Source organism: Acipenser ruthenus, chromosome 19 (genome assembly GCF_902713425.1).
Source record: "Acipenser ruthenus chromosome 19, fAciRut3.2 maternal haplotype, whole genome shotgun sequence".
Lineage (NCBI taxonomy): Eukaryota > Metazoa > Chordata > Actinopteri > Acipenseriformes > Acipenseridae > Acipenser > Acipenser ruthenus.
Window position 1 is genome coordinate 9,502,618 of NC_081207.1, and position 26,298 is coordinate 9,528,915.

At 36.4% G+C, this 26,298-nt stretch overlaps 1 protein-coding gene across 2 annotated transcripts; it reads left to right on the forward strand.

Annotated features, from left to right (window-relative positions):
• The first annotated feature begins 5,057 nt into the window (after positions 1–5,057).
• Positions 5,058–25,431, forward strand: LOC117424523 (splicing factor U2AF 65 kDa subunit-like). 2 transcript variants are annotated; one of them, XM_034040923.3, is made up of 11 exons: positions 5,058–5,245; positions 6,790–6,970; positions 7,642–7,745; positions 8,248–8,399; positions 9,074–9,190; positions 9,562–9,700; positions 10,300–10,379; positions 18,074–18,196; positions 19,079–19,165; positions 19,278–19,520; positions 23,065–25,431. In XM_034040923.3, the coding sequence occupies exons 1-11, from the start codon at positions 5,197–5,199 to the stop codon at positions 23,194–23,196; spliced, it is 1,407 nt and encodes a 468-aa protein (XP_033896814.1). In that variant the 5' UTR covers positions 5,058–5,196; the 3' UTR covers positions 23,197–25,431. The 2 variants fall into 2 exon arrangements, with proteins under 2 accessions (XP_033896814.1, XP_033896815.1); XM_034040924.3 differs by having other exon boundaries at positions 10,315–10,379.
• The last annotated feature ends 867 nt before the right edge of the window (positions 25,432–26,298 follow it).

Genomic DNA, 26,298 nt, shown 5'->3' on the forward strand with positions numbered 1-26,298 from the left:
TAATTGGGCTCCAGCCAAAAATTATAAAAGTCAGGAGAGAGCCTTTGTCTGGGGAGAGAGCTAAGAGGAGGAGTGTAAAACAATACTGTGAGTATAAGAAAGACGATTGTTACCAACTGAGACCTGTAGGTACTCATTTTAGTTTAAAGATAACTTGTTTAGTTCTGTTTTACTTTGGCCCACGTGCTGTTTGTTTTCTGTCTTTTGTTTGTATTATTATTATTTAATAAACAAGCTGAGTGCCGTTGCACTTCAGTTTTGACCCGCCAGTCCTTGTATTGTATCTGTGTTTCTGGTCTGACGTCACCCCTGCAAAGCCATCCTGTTCACAGGGTGAAAGAGAACTAGGCAGGTAAACAGGTATGATCCCAAACAAAGCACAAAAAAATGTAAATAATATACTGTATTATATATATAATATATATATATATCTCAGTGGATGATATAATTATAGGTTTCTGTACCATGACAAAGTAGGTCACTATGACAATTAGCATGACTGTGCATACTGTAAATGTAGCAGTTTTACATTCTTTAGTCAGGTGCAGGGCCGGCGTCATGCTATTCGGGTTATTGTCATAGTGACCTACTTTGTCATGGTACAGAAACCTATAATTATATCCTCTGCAGAGATTACTTGTGTGTGTATGTATGTGTCAATAATATATTATATATAATTGACATGTTTTTAGTGCTTTGTTTGGGATCATATCTGTTTACCTGCCTAGTTCTCTTTTGCCTCCCACACTCTTTCTTCAAACTGCCAGCCCTATTTATGTTATTACCACTGTCTGACATTTAAGCAGAACTGTTAGTGTGCCAACAAAATTCAGCACTGCTTCACTCATTTGCTTACCAATATCACTTGAATGAACTCTAATATACAACATTATAAAGTTAATCCGAGTAAAGTTGCAGCAAGTGAGCCTGTCCAGAACGATGGAGGCCTGATGGTGGATTTGAAGGGAGAGGAATTTGACCCTCAGCAGCAACATTGTTTGGCCACCTTGCTTAGGAAGTGGGGGGATGTGTTCTCCTATAGTGTGACGGACTACGGGAGAACTAATATTGTAATGCATCAAATCCCCACTGATACTGCCCCTCCTATCAGAGAACGGTTCCAGCCCATTCCCCTTCTGCTCTATTAAGAATTCTGAACCTTGATTGCCGAGATGTTGGAAGGTGGAGTAGTGCGGGAAAGTGCGAGTCCATAGGCTGCTCCGATGGTCCTGATGAAAAAGAAAGATGGTTACTGACGCTTTTGCGTGGACTACAGGAAGCTGAATTCTATCACCCATAAGGACGCATATCCCCTGCCCCGCATTGAAGAATCCCTTACCTGCCTGAAGCAGGCTCGATGGTACTCCACGTTGGACCTGGCAAGTGGAAGTGGACCCCAATGACCGGGAGAAAAAACGCATTCTTGACTCCACTGGGCCTATATGAATTCAAGTGCATGCTGTTTGGGTTACGCAATGCCCCCGCTACTTTCCAGCGATTGATGCAGCGCTGTCTCGGAGGTCAAGTAAGTGAATCTTTGCTAATTTACTTGGATGACGTAATTGTCTATTCGCCTGATTTTGAGTCTTATCTATAGCACTTAAAAGCGGTATTCCAACAGTTCCGGAGATACAGGTTAAAGTTGCAACCGAATAAATGTCATCTCTTCCAGAGTGAGGTGAAGTATTTGGGCCATATAGTAGGCAGTGGGGGGGTGACTCCTGATCCTGAGACATTGACAGCAGTACAGGCATGGACGCCACCCATTATCATTAAACAGGTACGTCCTTTCTTGGGATTTGTGGGATATTACTGTCGATTTATTCCAAAATTCACTGGGCCATTACATCGCCTAATAGAAGGAACCACTGCTAGAAGCCGGAAAACCACCCCAGTTATCTGTTATCATCTTGTTTTTGAGGCTTTAAGACAGGCGCTTCTTCAATTTCCAGTGCTTGCCTATGCGGATTTCACCCAACCCTTCCGACTATATACTGATGCAAGTTTGGGGGGATTGGGAGCAGTCTTCGCCCAAGTACAAGACGTGACCGAACATGTGATTGCATATGCTAGCTGCAGTCTTCATCCCACAGAAAAAAATTACAGCTCTTTTAAATTCGTTTTTGGCCCTTAAATGGGCCATAACAGAGAAGTGTAACAATTATCTGTGGGGGGTGCTGTTTGTAGTTTTTACCGACAACAATCCGTTGGTACATCTAGATACAGCTAGATTAGGGGCTACTGAACAACTCTGGGCAGCCCAACTGTCAAGAGGATTGGAAGCGCATTGGCAGGCTGCCAATCCCAGGATTTGTACAATTCAAACCTGGATGGATGGATGGGATCCTAGTGCGGCAGGCGGATGGGCCGGTGGAAGGTAAGCCCTACTTCCAGATCATTGTACTGGTGCTTCAAACCTACCCTGTGTGGGAGCAGTATCATACCGCTATGGGTCATCTGGCTATGGAGAAGACTGTGGCGGTATGATACTGAGGAGTGGAATAGGAGGTGCCAGCTGTCTGTGGTGACAAAAACAGGACCAGAAAATCGGACGCCCTTAATCACCACCCTTATATATTAGTGGCGGTGGATCTCTTTTCCCAGTTTGCCTGGGCTATTCCGGTCAAGCATCAAACCACCCAGACTACGGTAAAAAGTATTTGGAAACATGTGATTCAACCATTTGGCTGTCCGAAGAAAATGCTAGGCTATTAGCCCCATAAGTTAAGTACTCGTGGTGGCTGGAAAAGCAATGTTGTGTTTAACTGGGGCTATAACCTAAAGGAGATGTAACTATTATAAGTAGATCAGAGTTGACTGCCAGGGAGGAACCTGCATTAAGGGCCTTGATTTCCCTCTATATTGCAGGATAAGCAGAGCCATGAGGAGGAGCAGGAGCAGCCAGGCAGGGCTGCAACACGGGGAACCAGAGCCAGGCAATCGTGGGTGAACAGGCGTAGAGACAAGCCAGCCAAGGAGAGGGCTTCAAGGTAGAGCAAGGAGAACATTGTAGGAGAGCTGGTGCTGTGACGGAGCCAGGAAAGGACAATCACTGACAGGGGCGGAGGTCATTGCTGCTGCATTATTGTATTTATTGGGGGGAGTGCTGTGTTTGTACTTGTATTATATCGTTGGGGTTTTAGGAGTACTGTGCATTGGCTATAGTGAAACACTATATGGTTTTATGTGTATGGTTTTATTTGTGTTTTAGTGTATTTATTGGGGAATGTGTTTTAAGGTTGCACTTCATGTGGTGCTACTGCCAAGAGGGGGGTATTTTTATTTTTTATTGTTTTGGGATTGGTTTTAAGATATATGGTGATATTTTTGCACTGCAATATTGAATTTTGTACACAATAAAAGATTTGGAACTTGAAGTGGTGTGTGACATACTGTACCTCCTGCTTAAGTTACTTTGGCAGTGGAGTAACCACTGATCAGAGAGTATTTAAATAACCTGTTACAATTATGTTTTATGCTATTTATGTTTCAATGTTAACTAAATTGAATAATTAATCAAATTGATTAATCTTGCTGCATAATTGATTTATTAATGTTTGGCTATACTGTTACTTGATTGATTACTGTCTTGTTCACAGTCATCTTAAAATAACATTAGAATGTTTTGTTGGAAAATAAAAAAAATAATACGTTTTTGACTGATTCAGATTTTGCTGATGTATTTATTTTCAAAAGGTTGTCTGGTTGTGCTGCATTTTTTTTTTTTTTGGTGGTGGGGGGTCCACTTCACAGTTTTGCACCAAGGCCCAATAAATCCTAGCGCCGGCACTGGCCAGGTGTCAGTACCTTAACAAAGTAGTGTATTACAAATGCCTTGTCAGTACCTTAAAGTAACCTTCATTCATAGTGTGTAAGAAATGGCCATGAAATTTTTTATATATCCTGCATTTGCTCAGCCATTCTATAGTCAGTAGAAAGCTGTAGCCTTTATTACCCCAATTGATCATATGACCTAGATTTAGGTACTACAGTAATTGTCAATTATGCCCCTGTCATTATGGGATAAACATCACAGTGACACACACACTTTCAGAAATGCAAACTCATTTTGCAAATTTGACTGCTCACTAGTACAGTTCAGTTGTGTAGCAGCTGATCCCCTAATGGTCACCAGAAGAAATGGATAACAAATTCCGGTTTGCAACAGTTCTGAGAATTAAAAACTGGAATTCCCACTCAGGAAGTAAACATTTAGCGGTAGAATTAATTTCACTTAAAACCTGAGCCACATTCGAACCTCTTCATATAGATGTTAAAGGCACAAAATGTCAATGGATTAGCCTGTTGCACCAGAAAGCACCTATAATAACAATTTAGATACAGACTTCATATCTGAGGGTAATAGAAACTCCTTGGATGAAATTTACTTGTTTGACCTCAAACCTAATGGAATGTTATTAAGTGACATTTTTGGCCTTAAGAAGGTGGAAAGCAAGCACTTGGATGTTTTGGTTTACATTTGGTACAGATTACATTGTTCTCTTGGTCAACTTTGTTTATAAATCTTTATCATAATAACAACAATAATAATAATTTAGCAAATTACTTTTTTTTTTAGAGAAAGCTACTAGCTTCACAAATTCAGTATACAGCACATTCAATAAAACATTTGAACTCAAATGTTTTTTTAATGCAATGTTTATTTTACTATTAAAGGTACGACAATATTGTGATACCTAATAGTCTGGGGAAATAATGAACTGTAAAGTTTCTTACAGTAGTTTCATTAAAATAAATAAATAAATAAATAAATAAATAACAATAATCCCCATGTGGACTGTTGCATATTACAGCATTGTGTTTTATAGTTATCGTGTTGGATAACATACTATGCTTTTTTGATGTATTAAGATGCATATCAAATTGTAATAAGCTAATTTACACGTTTTATAATAGGTGTTAACTTTTATTTCGCACAAACTATCACAGCAGACGCGTCATGACATTGACCAGGAGGAAGTGACATTAGGAGGCAGGTCAGAAATCGGCTTTTTTTTTTTGTAAAATGCTTTGTGATTGGACTATGTAGTTGTCATTCGATGCTGGGACGTCAGGCTTTTTGCTTGGCAGACTCGGATGAAACTGCTAGTGAAAACATAATATTAGCAGCATTTTGAGTTTTATTTAATATATTTAACTATATATAAATAATAAACCACATAAAAATAAACGACAATGTCAGAATTTGATGAGTTTGAGAAGCAGCTAAGCGAAAATCGGCAGGGTAAGTTGAAAATATCAAAATGTATTAATATGGGGTATCAAATTAATTAAGGCCTTATATGTTTTCTTCAAACAGCATTTTAAAGACAACGAAGAAAGCAGACATTTAATACCGTGTAAAGAATACCATACGGCCTGCGAAACGATACGATACGAAACGTAGGTTACCTGTGAATTCCTTACCGCTAGCTTTGCCAACATCCTGCATGTACACAGTCAGTATTCTGTGTCTGCAAACAAAATTGTAATTGCGGTATTCATTTTGTCCATAGATAATATGAACCATTACTTCGAACATTCCTATGTACTTTAATCAATTAAACTGTAAATTGGCTTATTTATTTATGTTTTTTTTAGTTAACACCGGTGTAGTGTTACAAAGTGGTACATCGATAAGTTTCTCCAAATAAAAAAAATTCAAGACGACCAATGTATTGCATATGATAACTATCCACATATGTGACCAGGCTGCCTTCTCTCCCCCGTGCAGCCAACGCTGCAGGTCTTTTATATTCTGGCCGAGGGGTTAACTAGTTATTAATGATCTTATTACCTCTCGGCCATAGCCTGCACGAGTTTAATAAGGATGCGTGACTGTCAGCTAGTTAAATCAGTAGCTGATCAGTCACGCATCCTCACAAGGTTTTAGAAATATAAATAAAAAACAATAACAAACAGGCTTTCACTGTCATATAGACAAATAAACCATAATATAAATAAATAATAAACAAAGGGGCGGGACAATCCGCCACACATACTATTTTTTTAATGGTGGAAAAATATGGTAAGTTCAATTAAAAAAGATGAAAAAGACAATAAACAGCGTAACGTACCAGATTTGAATGGGCACTAACGTGCTTTCTAAGCGAAAGTTGTTTAGGAATAATAATAATAATAATAATAATAATAATAATAATAATAATAATAATAATAATATCCATAGGCTGCGCATGAGTCTTTCGTCTGGGGAGGCTATTCCACACTTTCCCCTCTGCATTTATTAAACCGAACGATGTACAGTAAGATACACACACATTATCCATCTATCTATCTATCCTTAAAGGGCTGGTGGATGTGGCGTGATGATTTAGGTTCTCTGATCTCACTTTGGGAGTTAATATATTTGCATGTCATACATCGTGGTCTGTTGCATGGGACTGTGCCTTTTAAAGGTTCTGCAGAAGAGGGAATTTCACTGCGAACCACGTATTCTTTTAGATTCTTGCCTGAATATGACAATACTTTCATGGACATTAGTACCAGCCTGTCAATGTATTCTACTGATACAGTACATACTTTAATGAGGGGGGGGGGGGGGGGGGGGGAAGGCATGCAGTTGTATTTCTTTCATTTTAATGACCTATGTTATTTGTAACTTATATTTATGGTAAATACAGTAAGATGACCTATTAGGTTATGTTGATGTTATTTAACCAATTAGCCTATATTTAATTTATTTTTTAATTAGTCAGACTTGCTTTAATGAGCTATCCAGAAATGGTGGTTACTATAAACTTGTGCCCTGACTATTTTTCTTTCAACTAGAAAGAGAAAATGAACGTCACAAAAAAAGAAGTAGGAGCAAATCACAAAGCCGCAGCGAGAAGCATCACAGTTGGAGCAAGGACAGGGGCAGTCATAGTCGAGACAAAAAACGACGCAGTCAGGATCGGAAGAGTAAGAGCAGAGACATACGGAGTAGGTCAAAGGAGCAGAAGAAACACAGGTATGTGTATACATGCAAGCACAGTCCATGTGGCGATACCATTCATTTGATGTCTTTTGTAGGTAAGAACCTCGAAGCACTGCTGTTTGAAACAGAAAGGCTGGTTTAAACAAGCTAGACCAGACACTATTCTGGTCTGAAACAGGACTGATGTGTATTATTATTAGTTTATTTAGCAGAAGTCTTTATGCAAGGCGACTTACAGAGACTAGGCCGTGTGAACTATGCATCAGCTACAGAGTCACTTACAACAACGTCTCACCCGAAAGACGGAGCACAAGGAGGTTGTGACAGTGAGTGAGCTGGGATTTGAACCGGGGACCTCTTGGTTACAAGCCCTTTTCTTTTACCACTAGACCATACAGTCTCCTCTTTAACTATACAGTAGATGTCCAATGCAGCTTGTTATTGTTAACATGTCATTTGATGTCAAATCAGGCAATGAAATAGGTGTTCAAATATCTCACATTTTGTGGGGTTTTCTGACTTCTTTAATCTGTAATCTGTAAATATGGAAGGACAATATCCCAGGTGCTAAAGATCCAACTGTTTTGTATGGTAGTTTATTTATTGATCCCTTGTTGACCGGTATTGAGATCCACACCTAAAAATGTTGCATTGTATTTTAGATTTCATGTAGTAATTCACACTTTCTATTTGAACTGCAATAGTTACTCTCCACGAAGATCCTGGAAGAAAAGATCTTCTAAATACTGGGATGTTCCACCTCCAGGTTTTGAACACATCACACCAATGCAGTACAAGGCTATGCAAGGTACGGATACATTATTTATGTATTTTCCATATGAACAATAAAGTGCCTGTGGCTTATAAAGGAGAACCTCTTTCTTTAGCATATTGAAGCAGCAGTGTGGAGTGGTTAGGGCTCTGGACTCTTGACCAGAGGGTCGTGGGTTCAATCCCAGATGGGGGACACTGCTGCTGTACCCTTGAGCAAGGTACTTTACCTAGATTGCTCCAGTAAAAACCCAACTGTATAAATGGGTAATTGTATGTAAAAAATAATGTAATTATGTAAAAATAATGTGATATCTTGCAACAATTGTAAGTCGCCCTGGATAAGGGTGTCTGCTAAGAAATAAATAATAATAATAATATTGACCGTATCAGAATATGGACACCATCTGTGCCTATGTCACGCTTTTCATGATATTGCTGTGGCTGGGGATATATTGTACTTGTTTACCATGCATTTTTTATTTGTATTTAAAATTATTTCATAATGATTGTTGAGCGCTTCCCTTGTTTTCTTACAGCTGCAGGGCAGATCCCCAGTGCAGCTCTGCTGGCAAACTCCACAGTTAGCGGAGTAGCTGTCACCCCTACCCAGGTGCCGACAGTTGGCAGTCAGATGACTCGACAGGCCAGACGACTCTATGTGGGAAATATTCCTTTTGGTGTTACAGAGGTATGTGTAAATTGATTCATTTCCATGGCCAAGGTGCTTCTAAGGAGGGACTGATGAATATTGTTACGCTAATGTTTCAGGGTTCGTATGGTGAGCAGATGAGACATCAAATTGAAAAAAATATATTTAACTTATAAAAAAATCTCCCCTCTATCTATCTAGCTATCTACCTATCTATCTATCTATCTATCTGTCTATCTATCTATCTATCTCTATGTCTCTATATCTATATCTCTTGTATGCCTTTCAGTTCCAGTTTTCAACAACCTGGTTCCTTGGTCTGGATCCTGCTGCCCTAAACTGACTGACTTTTACTCGAGTTATACTTATTGTATGTCTGGGAGTAGAACAGACTCATATGCATACTAAAAACTTTACTAAAAACTGCATAGCATTGTGACCAACATAAGGTAATTCTTCCCCCAGGTAACTGGACACAATACTACAGTATGTTATTGCGCAGTAGTAAATGGTGGCAATGCACTGTTGTCATTACGGGTAGATCTGCATGTGATTTGGGTATATCGCAACCCCCACTACGCTATACTTCTATTTTTTAGTCCCTAATTGTAATGTGCAGTGCTGGCACATTACACATTGTATATTTTACAGGAATTGTACTTCTCTTGTAAATACAGTTTTAATGTATTCTTATTTTTATATTTCTACCCTAGGAGTTAATGGCTGATTTCTTTAATGCTCAAATGCGTCTCGCTGGGCTATCGCAGGCCCCTGGCAACCCGGTTCTTGCAGTCCAGATTAACCAGGATAAAAACTTTGCCTTCCTTGAAGTAAGTATCTTTTTGAGTATTTCAAAAAATAAAAAATAAAATAATTTGCCACCTCTTTACTCTTCAAATGATATAATGAGCAAGATGACTGCAAAGACTGGTATCACACATTGAAGGGCAGACACTGTTGCAGAAATACATATTATGGTAAAATGAAGAACAAATATCACACCTGCCCCTGCACTTGTGGGACAGCTTGATTATTAAAATCTTGTGTCAATTTCTGAATAAATAGACGTGGAGATTAATAAAACAAAAACTAAAGGGTGCATCAAGTGCACAGAGATACTACATTCTAAAACAAAGATCTGTACAGTGGAGTTGGTTGAATATTATGCTAATGTCATTCATTCACAAATTGTGCTTTACAGTTCCGTTCAGTTGATGAAACTACACAGGCCATGGCGTTTGATGGGATAATATTCCAGCTTCAGTCTTTAAAGATCCGGAGACCTCATGACTACCAGCCTCTACCAGGGATTTCAGAACAACCCTCTCTTCATGTCCCAGGTACTATGTATGGACTTTCTTCTTTTCTTTCTTCATTCATGATTCATTTGTATTTGTGTATAACACGGAGTCCATATTTTAATGAATCACCACTGTTTTGTTCCATTCAATAATAATTAGGCTACATGATACTTTTACTTAGTTGGAATTTATTCTGGCAATTTAGTTGTTTTTGTAAACAAATCAATTTCACCACTATTTCAGCCTGAAAAATTAATTTCACTCCCTTGTTTTATTCCCAGTCCAGGGAGACTAGTATTAGGATTTTTAAAGTTAGCTGAACATTGAACATAGACAAGCTTTGAAAAATGTTTTTTAAAAAGAATACACGCTCTATTTCAATTTGTAATACTAAAAATGTATACTTGCGTATAAGTGCAGTTTCTGTGTCAAGTTCTCTTTTAATGGTAGTATGTTGATAGTGTAGTATAATGTCATTTTTAATTGGTACTGGTGGAAGAACTACACAAGAAGCTGCTTAAAATCTCAGAAAAACCCTGTGTTTAATTAAAGAAAGGTTTAATAAAAATAATAAGGTGACATATGGAATCAGTTTAGGTTGCAATATATACATTCATGTTCTATATGTACATTTGTAGGTGTTGTATCCACAGTTGTTCCAGATTCTCCAAACAAGCTTTTCATCGGTGGTTTACCTAATTACCTCAATGACGATCAGGTACCTATGAGGGCAACACAACAAGGGAAAGCTAACGTTACCTTTTTGCTCTTCCTTTCTTTCTCAGCTGAGCTAGGTCAGTGTAAGACAATTGAATCATTCATCAATTGTCAGCCTTCTCTTGTTGAGTTGAGTTTATTGTCTTTCTTTTTAAATGTAAATGTTGTAAGTATTGCATGCCCATTGACATATAGTTCATTAGAAACCTCAATCAGTCTAGACTTGACGTTATTATTTTGCAATATATTCAGAAAGTCTTCAGACTGAGGGGGCATTCAACAGAAATGCACTGTAGGACAATTGCACGATTCAAGTGGATGGGCACTGCTGTTTCTAAAACTTGGTTCCATGCAGTCTTCAGTATGTTAAAGTGTCCTGTCCTCTTAAGTTCTTCACAGTTTTTTTTATGGTTTGGCTCCAGGCAGATATACAAGTCTGTTTGGTTCCCAGCTTTGATGATGAAAAAGGGAATTTTTGTTTTGTTTTTTCTGTGGGAGTGCTTTATATAAAAGTAAATCAGAGGAAAGTATCCCGTGGCTAACAGGAAATGGGGGTGGGGAAACGTAATGCATTCCATGTTATTATACTAGTCGACAAAAGTGATGTGTTCGTTCATTAATACTATAGTATATTGCCTGCACTTCTCTAAACTGAGATTTATTTCAGCTTTCACTGACCTGATTAGCACAAATCTTGAACTATTGTACCCTGTTAAATTGCATCCCATGCACTAAGACCCTAATAATACAGAGCCAGCTTCAAAATAGTGTAGTTTAATGAACAAATATATATCCTTGTTATACCTGGTAGATATACAAAATGGTTATATATACATATATCAAAGTACCTTCTTTAATTTATTATATTTAAAGGTTACTTCATACCTTAAAGTTGTACATAAGCATTACACCATGTCTACTTTCAACACTGTTCATTGTGTAGAATATTGATCATTATTAACCAGCCTCCATGCATTAATAATGTGTTTGTTTGTTTTTTAGATGTATTTAATTTAAACCTTTATAAAGCAGGTAAAATGCAGACATCCACATTGCTGCTTCCACCACACTGTTGCATTTTTTTACACCAATAACATGAAACCATTTTTAATCATATATTTTAAACATGTGCCTATTACTAACAGTAAATGCCGTGGATCATGTGGGACACTGCACCTTTAGTTTAAGTTACTTTTTAATGAAAGCCACAATAAATAGAAAACACAAAAATACAAAACCATTAACCTATGCTGTATTGAGGTTTACAGCGTCATCGACAAAAGATTATTACAACAATTCTACTGCAAGGAGACCCGGTGTTACAGTACTTTATTGGTATGTAAATACATTATAAGGTTGGTTAAATAAGAATAAGGTAAGGACATTTTATTTGAAAAGCATAATGTATGTGTAATTCTATGTGATTAAAGGCAGTCTTTGGATTGAATTTTAAGCCACATCAAATTAAGCACCACAGAACAAAGTAGGCATAGTGTAATGCTGTGAAATATTAATGTTTACAAACAGTACTGTGTTGAGTGTTAAAAAAAAAAAAAAAACTGAAAAAAAAACAGCACTACCGTGATTGATAAAACTAAAATACAATGAATCTAGAGCAGGATGGTTATCGAGTGTTTTTTTTGTTGTTTTTTTTTTACCCTGGTATGTGTTTGCAGTCAATACTGGTTGATAATCACAGCTCTTTCATTTTTGTTCCCCCACTTTGTCCCCAGCTAGGGGCCTGTAAGATCGTTAAGTCTTCGCACATAATTTGTTCAGTAGTACTGATCTACTGCTGCCATGCCAACATGTAAGACAAGGCAAGTAAGATCTTCTGTACGCGGGCACCCTCGCAGCCAGCGGCTTTCCTCTGCTAATCACTATGTGTTCATACTCCATAGGAGTATTTCCTGGCCTTGAGGATAAACTAAAGGAATACCAGTATTAGAACCCCCCCCCCCCCTCCCAAAAAAACAACAACAAAACAGCTGGTAGTGTTGTGTTCTTGGGTTTTAATAAAAACAGGTAGGAAGTGAAACCCATGTGTTAAATAACATATACAGTCAGCACTCGGATATACAACACTCAGGTACACGTCAGTTGCATTTTAGCATCCTTCTATTAAGAATAAAATCAAATATATATATATCTACAGACGTGCTCAAATTTGTTGGTACCCTTACAGCTCATTGAAATACTGCTTGATTCCTCCTGAAAAGTGATGAAATTAAAAGCTATTTTATCATGTATACTTGCATGCCTTTGGTATGTCATAGAATAAAGCAAAGAAGCTGTGAAAAGAGATGAATTATTGCTTATTCTACAAAGATATTCTAAAATGGCCTGGACACATTTGTTGGTACCCCTTAGAAAAGATAATAAATAATTGGATTTTAGTGATATTTCAAACTAATTAGTTTCTTTAATTAGTATCACACGTCTCCAATCTTGTAATCAGTCATTCAGCCTATTTAAATGGAGAAAAGTAGTCACTGTGCTGTGTGGTATCATTGTGTGCACCACACTGAACATGGACCAGAGAAAGCAAAGGAGAGAGTTGTCTGAGGAGATCAGAAAGAAAATAATAGACAAGCATGGTAAAGGTAAAGGCTACAAGACCATCTTCAAGCAGCTTGATGTTCCTGTGACAACAGTTGCAAATATTATTAAGAAGTTTAAGGTCCATGGAACTGTAGCCAACCTCCCTGGGCGCGGCCGCAAGTGGAAAATCGACCCCAGAGTGAACAGAAGGATAGTACGAATGGTAGAAAAAGAACCAAGGATAACTGCCAAAGAGATACAGGCTGAACTCCAAGGTGAAGGTAGGTCAGTTTCTGATCGCACCATCCGTCGCTTTTTGAGCGAAAGTGGGCTCCATTGAAGAAGACCCAGGAGGACTCCACTTTTGAAAGAAAAACATAAAAAAGCCAGACTGGAATTTGCTAAAATGCATATTGACAAGCCACAATCCTTCTGGGGGAATGTCCTTTGGACAGATGAGTCAAAACTGGAGCTTTTTGGCAAGTCACATCAGCTCTCTATTCACAGACGAAAAAATGAAGCTTTCAAAGAAAAGAACACCATACCTACGGTGAAACATGGAGGAGGCTCGGTTATGTTTTGGGGCTGCTTTGCTGCGCCTGGCACAGGGTGCCTTGAATCTGTGCAGGGCACAATGAAATCTCAAGACTATCAAGGCATTCTGGAGAAAAACGTACTGCCCAGTGTCAGAAAGCTCTGTCTCAGTCGCAGGTCATGGGTCCTCCAACAGGATAATGACCCAAAACACACAGCTAAAAGCACCCAAGAATGGATAAGAACAAAACATTGGACTATTCTGAAGTGGCCTTCTATGAGTCTTGATCTGAATCCTATCGAACATCGATGGAAAGAGCTGAAACTTGCAGTCTGGAGAAGGCACCCATCAAACCTGAGACAGCTGGAGCAGTTTGCTCAGGAAGAGTGGGCCAAACTACCTGTTAACAGGTGCAGAAGTCTCATTGAGAGCTACAGAAAACATTTGATTGCAGTGATTGCCTCTAAAGGTTGTGCAACAAAATATTAGGTTAGCGGTCCCATCATTTTTGTCCATGCCATTTTCATTTGTTTTCTTATTTACAAGATTATGTTGAATAAAAAATCAAAAGCAAAGTCAGATTTCTATTAAATATGGAATAAACAATTACTTTTGTCAGTTTCAGGTTATTTCAGAGAGAATTGTGCATTCTTCGTTTTTTGTGGAGGGGTACCAACAAATTTGAGCACGTCTGTATAATGTAATATAGTAATGCACTTACCCATCACACGTGATTTCCGACTCCGTCAACAGTTTTCTGATACAAAGCCCATCTCTTCAATGTTACAATTTATTTGATTATTTGTCACAGCCAATGTTATTTTTTCTTCTCGCATGCACAAATCAGTCTGTCTTTATTGTGCAGTTACACATCGCTTCCTCCAGTTTCAAGTGACGAAAATGCAGCAACGACAAAGTGAACGAGACCAGCTACTGTAATGTAAAACAGTTAACACCGTATAACAATTTTTTTTTTTTTTTTCTGGTTCCTGGGTAGTAAGTGTTATTTCCTAACTGCTTATGCCTCAAAAGTATAGAAAATGGCTGTTATTCCCTACAAACTTTGCGTTTGTGACCAGGACAGTGATATTTTGAAATTTACCTATTTCCAATGAGAAAACGGGCGAATTTGTGTCTTTTCGTTCACATAAAGTCAGAAAAAAACAACATATGAATCCAAATTAACATGTATTTATACTAAAGTAATACAAAAATGACTACAAAAGATTTAGAAGTGAGTAGTTTTTCGAGATTTACGATTATACTGTCAATCACTTTCACGAATCAGCCCCCAAATGTAGTCTCCCATCATGTTCTCGTTATACTGTCCTTGGTAGCGGCGTTCAAAGTCCAGTATATCCTGGTGGAAGCGCTCGCCTTGCTCCTCCGAGTACGCTCCCATGTTTTCCTTGAATTTATCAAGATGAGCATCAAGGATATGGACTTTGAGGGACATCCTACAGCCCATTGTGCCGTAGTTCTTCACCAGAGTCTCAACCAGCTCCACATAGTTTTCGGCCTTGTGATTGCCCAGGAAGCCCCGAACCACTGCGACAAAGCTGTTCGAAGCCGCTTTCTCCTTACTAGTGAGCTTCTTGGGGAATTCATTGCACTCCAGGATCTTCTTTATCTGTGGTCCGATGAAGACACCGGCTTTGACCTTTGCCTCAGACAGCTTAGGGAAGAAGTCTTGAAGGTACTTGAAGGCTGCCGACTCCTTATCTAGAGCTCTGACAAATTGTTTCATAAGGCCCAATTTGATGTGCAGTGGTGGCATCAGCACCTTCCGGGGGTCCCAGCCATACTCATCATACTTCAAGGCGTCCAGCAAGGTCTTGATGCTGTTGTAATCCTCTTTGAGGTGCACCGAGTGAGCCAGGGGAAGAGACGGGTACTTGTTACCATTATGGAGCAGCACGGCTTTGAGGCTCCTGGATGAGCTGTCAATGAGGACAGTATAACGAGAACATGATGGGAGACTACATTTGGGGGCTGATTCGTGAAAGTGATTTACAGTATAATCGTAAATCTCGAAAAACTACTCACTTCTAAATCTTTTGTAGTCATTTTTGTATTACTTTAGTATAAATACATTTTAATTTGGATTCATATGTTGTTTTTTTCTGACTATGTGAACGAAAAGACACAAATTCACCCGTTTTCTCATTGGAAATAGGTAAATTTCAAAATATCACTGTCCTGGTCACAAAAGCAAAGTTTGTGGGGAATAATAGCCATTTTCTATACTTTTGAGGCATAAGCAATTAGGAAATAACACTTACTACCCAGGAACAAAAATTGTGTTACATAGTGTAATCATTAAACAGTTTCAGATACTGTGATGTTTCTGTGATCATTAGTTGTTTTTGTGCATTTTCATTTGCAAGTGAAATGTGACATTAAGGCCATATCGAGCACTATATTCTGCAATTTTGAATACTGACTGGATACTGTTTTAATTCTGGAAATGTAAATTATTATTATTTGTTTTTATCTTTTGCTAAATTGCATTGACTTTTACGTTTTACGCAGTTCTGTGCATGGGTAACATTTTCATTTCATTTTGCTGTTGGGTCGTTCATGGGGAATTTTACATACTGCTACAATACGTACCGGATTTACAGTCCATGTGTCCACAGTCGTCTCTTTTGGCAAGTGATATTTTCAGAAACATATCGTTCGAAATTAAAATACTTCTTCTGTTGAAAATATAGTACTGTACCAACAAAAGCAGCTACTGTACATCAAAATGGAAGCCTACTTATTTTAAAACACAATCCTTTCAGCTATGTATTTTTGACATTGTATCTTTTTTGTGTTTCCTGAAGTCAAAATTTTATAGGGTCGGATATGTGAGTGCTGACTGTATTAAGGTTGGACAAAATGAAAACATTGAATTAACCTAGTACTATAGCTGTCAAAAGAAAGCCATATTTAAAAATATGATAACTGTGGTGTGTACAGTATTTAATTTTTTTATTTTTTTTATTTAATTGCTTCATTTTAATTATGGCACTGCCATCCTCGTGGCTTCCCACACTGATAAACCAATACCCTAGCAAATGACATTATTGTCAGAAAAAAACAAACAAACATAAGACATTCTTGTGTGCTATACACTGTAATGTACTGCAAATATCAGCAAATTTCAGTACTGTATGACAGTATGACAGTAAAACGGCAACTTATTTTAATGCAATTTAAAAGGTTACAGAACACCCTGTAGTGTTTACAGGAAGTGCATGGCTTTATCTTTGCTGTTTCCCGTGTCATACAAATCACTGCAATATGTCATTCAACATAATACTGATTGTTTTGATATTTCCACATCATGGGTCAGCTGGGGAATAAAACCAAAAACATTTCTAACTCCTTTTGGATATATTCTGACATTCATAAGACAAATCCTCTTTCTCTTGTCAAATGTTCAAGCTAATTTATGACCAATGATGTGTTATTAAAACAATTAGGAATATGTTGAAAAATATGTTGCTGTGAATACAACCCAGGGGTGTGAACATACATTGCATACATATTGGCTCACATTATATTCTGAGAAGATAACAGAAGTGATTATATGGATTTGACTGTATTATCAGTTTTGTTATTTTGTTTTAAATCATTTTAAGTATAGCTGGGCCTCAATTGAAACTAAATAGCATGAATTATCCATGTTTAGGAGGGATTCAAAAATAAGTTATGACAGTTTCTTTTAAATATTTTGAAGTCAAGCAGATAAGAACAGTGGCTAACTTGTTAAACTAATTCTTTAGTTCTAAACCACAATTATCATGTGAAAAAATTGTAGTCTCCAGTATGTCCAACATACCTGATAAAACTTATTTGCAGTTCAAGCCACAGATCATGTAATACACTTAAAAGGAAGCACACTGATGAATTTTATATTTGATCACATTGATATTTTTCATTAAATGATGCTGTTCAGAAAGATCTGCCTTTTGTGACTAGAAACAGCCAATGTTATGATTGCTGTTTTACAATTACCCAATTGTAAGAATATATAATATAATTAGTCAGCTTACTTACTTTAAAAGTGACAAATGTCTTTTATATGTACTCAGTCTTTTGAGGAGTGTCATTTTATCCACATGATTATATTAGCAGGAAATGTAAGATTATATATTAAACACTGCTACTCTGTTATAGTCCTGCTTACACTGGAGTGTTTTCTCTGTGATTTGCTGCCCCCCTGTTTAACATTGGGAAATAGAATAAAAAATATAATGTAATAAAATGTACAATATAGCAGGTCTTTCACTGTTTCTGTCATTAAAAACTCGACTGTGTTTCAACATACACAATTATGCAGTATCATTTTTTTTACTGGATTTGTACAATGTGTTATTGGGTAACTACACTGTAAACAGTAATTACACATAAAAATAGTTGGCAGTACCAGCATATTTTGTAGTTACACATGTGGTTTCATAAATTACGCTATAAATACACACGTGTAATTTCAGTTTAGTTAGAAATATGTGATTTATTTAGGTTTTTTAGTTCTCAATAAAAACAAAATGCTTAGGTTGCTGGGGATTATAACTTATTTGCCTTGTAATTTGTAATACATCTTTTCTGTTCCTGTTTTTGCTGTACAGGTAAAGGAACTTTTGTCGTCATTTGGTCCTCTTAAAGCATTCAACTTGGTGAAGGACAGTGCAACATCATTGTCTAAAGGTTATGCCTTTTGTGAATATGTTGATGTCAGTGTTACTGACCAGGTATGAATGGCAAAATTTTAATTATTTGCTTTTGTACATTTTTTCACAAGTAATTAAAGACATATTCCATTGATTTAAAAGTATGGGGGTTTCACACTGTCATTTTTAAATAAGGGTCATGAAAACATTTCTTTGATTTTGAACTTTGGTCAACTGGCTGATTAATTGTGTGATTCAACCAAACACTGTGGATTTGTCAGTGAAACAAACCTCAGTTAACCAATACACATTTGCCCAATTCCCTCTAATTAGAAGTTTTTTTTTAAATTAATTTCAGTCCATTTTTTCAAATCAGTGAAAGATGTTTTAACAGTAAATAACAGTTCTCCAAAAGGTGAATTGTCTTCACAGATGCAACAGTGTTAATTATCTTTCCTTAATGCAATGCACCGTTTTTATGTTAACAGTCCCTAAAGTCACTAAAATTGCTTAACAGGTTAAATGTGTCTCATCACTGGTCTCGATCTTTGTGGTGTTAATCTTTTGGTTCTTTGCTTATTTGCTTTCAAGCACAAAGCTATAGATCAAGCTATAGATCAAAATGATTCCACTATCACCTGGTACCAATTCACTTCCTGTGCTGCGGGTCAAATAGTCTGATTGTTCATGGACCATTAGATTGATATTGACCTACAGAGGAAGCAATTAAGAATCTGCACCAACTTTGAATGTATTGCACTGTCTTTGCAATATCCAGATATGAAAGTTTAAAAAAACAAGCAAAGTGCCAAAAGATTTTAAAAAAAGGAAGAACAGTTATAATGTTGCAGAAATTGATTTTTAAGCCTTGGTTATCACTTTATTCAATTACATCTTTAGCAGTATTTTATGTTTGTGTTGCTGTCCTGTTTTAACAAGATAAATGATGTATTGTATTTTCAGGCAGTCGTAGGACTGAATGGCATGCAGCTCGGAGACAAAAAGCTAATAGTACAGCGAGCAAGTGTGGGGGCTAAGAATGCTAATCCGGTACATAAATATTTACAGAATTAATTTCACTTAATTTTTGTTAATTTAAATTTATAAAGCCTAACTTTATACAAATTTTAATAATCCAGTAACTTTGTGTTCTTTGCTTTAGAGTGCAATCATTCAGACTCTGGTAACTTTGCAAGTACCAGGCCTCCAGACTTTTCAAAACACAGGAATGCCAACAGAAGTGCTCTGCCTGTTAAATATGATAATGCCTGAGGAGCTGGTGGAGGATGATGAATATGAAGAGATTTTAGAAGATATTCGTGAAGAGTGCTGCAAATATGGAAGCGTCCGATCTATCGAAATCCCACGCCCAGTCGATGGTCTTGAAGTGCCAGGCTGTGGCAAGGTAAGGATAGCCTCTGTTTGAACCAGTTAGTTGCTTATTATGTTGTACATAAGTTGTCTTTTTATTGTATTATGAGCAGTATTTTGAAAAACTATAAAAAAAAAAAAAATGAAATACCATTGTGTAGTACTGTAAGTCTGTGATTCTTTCTAAGTCAGTTTCTGTGAGTTTTAGAGTTGTTTCATGTAGTCTCTTGATGCAGTTAAAACAGTAAAGTTTGTATCTCAATAGTGTATTTGTTTAGATAGTTAGAGTACATCATGTAAAGTATGTGTCCATTTTGTATCATTTTTGCAACTGAAACATTCCATACTGATTGCCGCGGTACATACAGCAGTGGGCAGCAGTGTGGAGTAGTGGTTAGGGCTCTGAACTCTTGACCGGAGGGTTGTGGGTTCAATCCCCAGTGGGGGACACTGCTGTTGTACCCTTGAGCAAGGTACTTTACCTAGATTGCTCCAGTAAAAAAAAAAAAAAACTGTATAAATGAGTAATTAAAATATGTAAAATAATGTGATATCTGTATAATGTGAAATAATGTGATATCTTGTAACAATTGTAAGTTGCCCTGGATAAGGGCGTCTGCTAAGAAATAAAAAAAATAAAAAAAATAAAAAAATACAGACTATAGTGTAGGGTGCTGCAAGAGACCAGCCCATATCCACCCCAGGAGAGGTCAGAGTGGGGTTACTGGCCGCTCTGAACTTGAGTGGGTGATAATCCGCTTGTATTTTACACAGAAGTCTATATATATATCAGGGGTGGCCAATTTCTAAAAAAAACTTGTTGTCCAAGGGACAAAATGCTAGAAAAATCTACTTGTCCTTCTTAAAAATCAACTTGTCCTTCTTAAATACTTGCCCCTCCCTGTCGCACAAAACACACACAAAAAGTAGACTATAACTTGTAGAATTTTGGTATAATTTAACAGTGAACACAATCATCAATTAGTGATTTAGCTTTGTAGCTTGACTGGTTCACTAAATTCTTCAGATGCACAAAAGGTTCCCTGTGACCTGACCTCACCTCAACAAATGTATAATATACTTTAAGGAAATGTTTCTTTCAGTGCGGTGTGGAACACATTTGCAAGTACATTTGCAGTAGTACATACTAAGAGCACAGCTATAATAAGCAACACTTGGAGTTATTTAAATATAAGAAGAGCTTCTGCCTGTTTTTTCAACTTCTTTATAAGATAAATTCAACTTCTAATGTTTTAGTTGCATCACACACAAATTGCCAGCTATTACTGCTGCTTTGTGAAATTCTGATTTTCTTGATGTTCCTTCAATTTTGTAACTGCTGAACCCAAGATTTATAAAGAACGTGTGTTTTTCTACCAAAATGCACGCAACATTTACAGTAGGCTCCATCAAATACTGCAGACATAATTTTTATTTATTTTTTACTTAAAAGTACTATACTTATAATTATAAAACGGATTGTTAGAATGCTGCCTGCTGATTGATCTATCAGTGTGCTAAGCCTTTACAATATCAAGAACAATGTCATGATTAGGAACTACTTAGGAACAAAGGCAAAGCACTGCACCTGTGCTAACCACGTATCACTGCGCCGCCAAAATCAAAGAAAACACCTGTAAAAATACCTGCTGTCATGGAAGATACTGGAGACATTAAGGTGTCTTGTCATATCTTCCCAATTATATTAATTTGCACTGCGAACCGGTTTGCTATTTTAAACAAGGTGCTGTTATGGTATTTTATTTGTAGTACATACCAGTCATTTTCTGTAACTTTGGTCGGATCCAGTTGTCAGATATTCAGTTTTATTTTACTCCTTTTAGTTGGTATCAGCCGTTTTGAAACTGACTCATTAATTTTTAACTGGATATTTTAATATTTTTCGACAGTATTTACATTACTACACGCAATGTCTTAACCACCTGTCTCTCACCTTTCTTCACTGTCTTCTCCTTTACTAACGCACACTCACTCTTTACAGGTACAAAAAAAAACCTCAAAATAAAATTAATACCACACAAATTGGGCTGTTCATACTTAAAATACAATTTGACTTTAAATTAATTACTTAATAATTAATAATCTTCATCCCAACAAAGCATCTTAAACTCTTGTGCTGTTAGAGCCAATGGGAGTAAATTACCCAGCAACAATTGCAAAGAATATGCAGGAAGGCAGCACCTCACAGATACAAAACTAAGCAAGGATTTTTTTATAGTTATTTGAAGTCAGAAAAATGAACTGAAACACATATAGCAATGTTTTTGTAGTTATTTAAAGTCTTTATTAAAAAAAATACCAAGTGACAATATCCAGTACAACCCATGCATGCCCTCACGTGCCTTATTGCTTAAGCATTTCACTTATGTTATTATAAACATATTTATCTTAATGTTTTAAGTTTCACAAATCGATGGATTGAGCATGTCCAATAAATAACTAATATAGTTATATATTTATGTAATATAGCATTTAAATATATGAAGAATATGTAAATATGCTAAATAGCAAATAGGGGCCGGACCAAATCGTTTTTGTGAAAGAGTGTTTATGTGATAATATCGCTAGTTTAAATTTTATTACCGCGAATGGTTTCGTGTCCTTATTAGCTAAGTGCTAACTTTGATTTGGTCCGGCCCTAGGTTAGCAACACTAAAATCGAAAGAAAAAAAAATCATTACATTTTTGCCAGGGAAAGTTCATCTTGAAATGCTTCTAAACATTAAACTTTACGTTTTTTAAACATATTCCCAACAAGTACACGCTTGACCACGAAGTATTATAAATTACACAACATGATTTTTTCAAATCCACTAATAGCTTAGCGACTGTGGGTATTTTTTAATTATTTACTAGATTGCTGCATTTAAATGTCAGGTTCATGTATTAAGAAAGCAGAATAACTTATTTGCTCATTTACAAAAAACGTAAATAGTACCAAAGTTTAAAAGATTAGCGTGTGTCTTGACGTCCACTCTCAAGCAGTCATTTCTGGGTTTCTTTGTAACCAACAGCAGATCAGCTTCTTCCACAGCTAGCCAATCAGAAGTAATAGGGGTGGGACGTAAACACTTTTTAATGTGTATGTGCTAGACTTCCGCAGTTCAGTTTTCAGAAACTTGCCTGGCTCTCTACAAATATACTCGGAGTGCCTTTCTAGCAGCAGAACGAACATAGGAAAAACAAATAAATAAAAATTACTTGTCTGACGGGCAAAGTATAACAGCAAAACTTGTTGTCCGTCCTACAAACTGATACGAATTGACCACCCCTATATATATATATATATATATATATATATATATATATATATATATATATATATATATATATATATATATATATATATATATATATTTAATTGTGTTTTTTTTATTTTTTAATAGTGTATTGTTACGTAAGAATAATAAAACAGTATAGATAATTTTAATGTGAAATCATCATTTCCATCTGCTGCAAACCGACACACAGAAATTTCAGATGACTGTGTCACATCAATATTAGGGTCTGCTATGTATTTTATATCAATTCTGATTTTATATCTTTGTGTCTTGCAGATCTTTGTGGAGTTTGTTTCATCATCAGATTGCCAGAAAGCCATGCAAGCACTCACTGGCCGAAAATTTGCCAATAGAGTGGTTGTTACAAAATACTATGATCCAGATATGTATCACAGACGTGAATTCTAAGTGCTGTGCTAGGTGTGCACTAGATCCCCATCCTTTACTAAAGCACGCAATTTGATACGTTTAGAACCACCTTCCTACACCGTACTTTCATGATAGTACTATTTAAAAATAATAACAATAATAATACTAATAATTATAATAATAATAATTGAATCCAGTCACGTGCTGTGAATGACTTGTAATGAAATAGTTTTAATTTAAAACTTTGTTGGTGGCAACATTGCCCCACCTGTCATAGGTTTATCATGTGTCTGAGATTGGTAAACAAGGCATCAACTTGCATAGCCCATGTGATTATCTTTTTACATCTATTGGACGTGTATCTGTACACCTCCCAAAATTTGACCACAAGCAGCCAGGAATTAAAGCATCTTAAAACTGCGGCTACACTCAAAATGGAAGGACTATTTAAACTATATAGCATGACAAGGTGTGTGGATATCACCCTTCGGTGACTTCAACCCTGTCATGACCTATTTCATTTTTTATTTTTTATGTATGCATTACAGTAATTGTATTACATTTATCCAAGATCTTATTTCTTAGGAAATAAGGTTAAGAAAATTCAATAAAAGAGCTTATGTTATTAATACTATTAATTTATTTTTAAAAACAGTTCTTCTGTACCTAATTTCCACTATCAGCAGTTCTCTTTAGTCATTCAAACTGGGCCTCAGTGCTTATCATCTAGGTCCTTCAGTAGCTGGTGCATCATACAGAGAATGGCCTTGTTGAAGCTTCTGTTTGAGACTTAATAACTTTCTAGCAGTGTTTTTATCAGGAGACATTGGATAAGTCAAAATAATAGGATACATAAGACCAAATAAAAAGGCAGTTGGATAATTAGACCAAAAATAGGCAGGAGGTTGCCGGTTAGATTAGGTCATTTCAGCATAATTTAAACATGACTAGCCTCCAATCAAACTGAGCAGCCTTGAATGAATAACTATGAGAAAGCTGACAGGGAACGTGAAACATACCCAACAATTCCCTGAGAATGAAGATTTGCTGCTTGTGTGTAAATTAGTATGGGCCACACAGGTAATGTATACATCACAAGAAGAGAATGTTATGGGGATGCCAATGCATGACCACAAAACCTCCCCTAGCAACTTTCAGAGGAATTTAAGAATGGGTGTGACGTTGGGATAACATGAATTATTTTATGCAATTGGACATACTCATTCCGACATACTGTCTGTAAAATTAAAGCCCTTTTATAATTTTGAATGAATAATTGCCCTTTCAGTAAGTGTTCTATGACAGTATAGGTCAAAAGTTCTTGGAGTAACAGTTTTACTTTTCCATTAATGGAGCAGAATGTTCTTTGCAGTGTTCAGGTACAGCGCCTTTCTTGTTTCATGACATAATATAAATATTTAATTGTGAGTGCAGGTTTGACAAGCTTTCAAAAGAACATGGCATTGCTAAGCCTTGGTTAATCACACATTTGTGTCAGCATTTCTGGAATGTAAGCAAAGATCTAAATTATCATTTTACATTGCAACACACAATGTAAAATGTGAATTAAGGGTTTTGGTTTATTTTGTGTTACAACATATGGTGAAAAACCATTGGTTCTCAAATCATAGAATTGATGAGACAAAGCGATTTTATAGGGTTTGCCATGAGAATGTTTTTTTAAAACCTTTTATAATAGTTTAGAATTGTTTAGGAACAAGCGGTCAAGCCTTATTCTTGAGGCATGTTTATGTTGATTGCTCATGTCTGTGTGTTTCTCACTGTCACATCAACATGATTTTCTGTATCTCTGGGACTCCATTTCACCAACTTTAAATTTACTTGTACCACCCTTTGAGAATGTGTTGGGTGACCTTGAACGCAACCTTATGTCCAATGTGGCAGCTTTACAGTGTTTCCCAAACAGCTGAATGGATTTCTGTCAATATTTAGTTAGTAATTACCCATTATATAAATGTTTGTTGATTTTTGTTGAGCAAAATAGCAATCTGGCCGCTTTCTTTGTTTATTATTTCATTTATGTTTAAATTAAAGTCTGTTCACGGTTACTTTTAAAAGGTTGAATTGATTTCCTGTTGTCGTTTTATTTTGGACTTACAGTAGGATGATATCAGTGTATGTTGTGATTAATGCTGATGGTATTTTTTTATATTATTAAAGTAAAAAAAAGTATATTGACATGATCATTTTACTTTATTTTGAGAATTGTTTTGAGATGATATTCTCAAAATATTAAAAATGTAATAAAACCCATACTGAGTGTCTGTCTTAAACACAGCCTGAATGTTTGGATAAAAGTGAAGCAAAATATGATTCATAAGACTACATGTAAAATGTAGAGGCAAGGCTATAATGAAACGGGTATTTTGCAGCACGCATAGTATTCTGAATCAATACAGGTACAGTGCTACAGCCAACCTCTGAAAGACCCATTGGATAGATCAGGGAAAGTAGAGGTATTGAATGGATAATTCCCATGTAACATATTTAAACCCTTGGAGTGAAACTGGAATCCCAATTGGCTAATGATAATAAATAGTATGTGCTGTTGCCTAAAAAAACATCTAATGTCGATCAGTCAACACAATACCCTCGATGCAGCCCCACAGTAAACAAAAAGACAGCTCAACCGCATCACTGATTTCTTTATATATCCCTGGGGCTATTTGTTAAAGTTTAACTCTTGGGAAAATTTTATGTTGGCCTCCAATACAAAATGGCTGTCCTAAGTATGTATATTCTTAGTGTCACGGATAAACGCCTGATGTACTGACCAATTAAAGTTTAGTCTTGGGAACCATGAGATAATGTACTTTTTTTTGTTCACAAAATCACACATTTCTTGTTACTACAACAATTAAATATACAAAAGTAAAACCATGTACACTTCTAAATATTACAAAAAGGTCACAAAATACAATCCCTAATACTAATCTTTGGTGTTTGTGTTGGTCTTTTAATTTACCAGTTGAATTTACAAATGCACAAGACTAACATTAAACCTATATGGTATTGCTCCAATACATCCAAAACTACATTTATATTTAACTTGTTCAGCTACAGGTAACTATGCAGGAAGACTACAGGGTAACTCATTAAATGGTTTCAGTGTAGTATACT